This window comes from Dipodomys ordii, unplaced genomic scaffold, assembly GCF_000151885.1.
Source record: "Dipodomys ordii isolate 6190 unplaced genomic scaffold, Dord_2.0 Scaffold12, whole genome shotgun sequence".
Taxonomy (NCBI): Eukaryota; Metazoa; Chordata; class Mammalia; order Rodentia; family Heteromyidae; genus Dipodomys; species Dipodomys ordii.
In genome coordinates this window covers 28,061,540-28,063,110 of record NW_012267228.1, presented here as the reverse complement: position 1 = coordinate 28,063,110, position 1,571 = coordinate 28,061,540, and the positions used below count along the sequence as shown (strand labels likewise).

At 35.6% G+C, this 1,571-nt stretch overlaps 1 protein-coding gene across 1 annotated transcript in view; it reads left to right on the top strand.

Annotated features, from left to right (window-relative positions):
* The first annotated feature begins 508 nt into the window (after positions 1-508).
* Ube2e2 (ubiquitin-conjugating enzyme E2E 2) overlaps positions 509-1,571 on the top strand; it is a 248,404-nt gene continuing 247,341 nt past the window's right edge. Inside the window, exon 1 of the mRNA XM_013010609.1 lies at positions 509-688. Within this exon, the coding sequence (XP_012866063.1) occupies positions 513-688 (176 nt within the window). The 5' untranslated portion in view covers positions 509-512. The remainder of the gene's footprint in view (positions 689-1,571) is intronic.

Here is a 1,571-nt window from a genome sequence, read left to right as displayed (position 1 = left end):
TATACTCATTTGCAGTCACTTCCCTCTCCTTCCTTCATTCTTACCTCAATGTGTCTATGGATTGACCTGTTCTAAACATTTCTTATAAATGGACTCATAGAGTGTGTGGTCCTTTGTAACTGACTTCTTTCATTTTGCATAAAAATTCAAGATTTGTCCTTGTAATGTGTCTATACTGTACTTCATCCCTTTTTATAGCTGAGCAATATTGTGTTATACATGGATGATACCATATTTTATCTGTTCACTAAGTAGTGAACATTTGAATTGTTACTTTTTGTCTATTGTGAATAATGCTGCTGCCAACATTTTGCATAGAAATTTTGCTTGGATGCATACAAGTTTTCACAGTCCTTAAAGCTGTATGTTTTATAAATGACCAACTTCCATTTTATGTGGAATTCTACTTACTCTGTTTTTAGGTTCAATTTCTGTCTATTCTGGAAGTACCTTATTGTAGTCTTTCCCACATCTGAATAAATGACTTTTGACTTTTTAATCTAGGATCTAAAATGTCCACTGAGGCTCAAAGAGTTGATGACAGTCCAAGCACTAGTGGAGGAAGTTCTGATGGAGATCAACGTGAAAGTGTTCAGCAAGAACCAGAAAGAGAACAAGTGCAGCCCAAGAAAAAGGAGGGAAAAATATCCAGCAAGACAGCTGCTAAATTGTCAACTAGTGCTAAAAGGTATTTTAGTTACCATATTGATTTATCACCTTAATGATTTTTTTCTTGCATTTGGTCATTTTTTCTGGAATGTGGGTCATGAAGTTTGAGCAGTTTGCCTTTAAAAGATTGTCTTCTTTTTACATGGTTTTAATTGTGGAAAACTTTTTTAAGTTAGCCAAGTGGCAAGTCAGATAACAGAATAGTATCTGTTGTGTGTTTATGTGGTTTTATATCTTGTTAGGGGAGCATATACAGGAAATGTGTGAAAGTATGATGGTTTGACTCATGCTTATTTAGCCATAAGTTTTTTTGTTTGTTGTTGTTTAGTAACACAAAATAAATATAAGAATCTTGCTGAGTGCCATTGGCTCATAACTGTAATGCTAGCTACTCAGGCTGATTTCTGGAGATTGCGGTTCAAAGCCATCTCAGGCAGGAAAGTCTGTGAGACCCTTATCTCCAATTAATTACTAGAAAATCGGTAGTGGTGGTGTGGCTGTAAGAGCGATAGAGCCCTAGCCTTGAGCAGAAAAACTCCAGGATAGTGCCCAGGCCCTGAGTTCAAGCCCCACAACTGACACAAAAGGAAAAAAAGAAAAAGAATCTGTTGAAGTAATTATTGATAGGTTTCTAGTCCAGTAAAGTAATAAATTTAGAAGTACTGCAGTTAAAAATCAAACGCTTTTTGGTTTCAATAAGCAGAGAATCAGTCGATACAGGTTTTCTCTTTCCCTAGGGAATAGACAAATCTACAAAGTAGGTATTTAAATGATTTTTCTGTTACCTCTTCACCCTCTTATGATGATTGGCTTGGCATGCCATTTGGGCTTAGAGGGATCTGTGTTGATATGCTTACATTATAGAATATCTGTTGGAAAATCACTTGAAAAGAAATTAAATT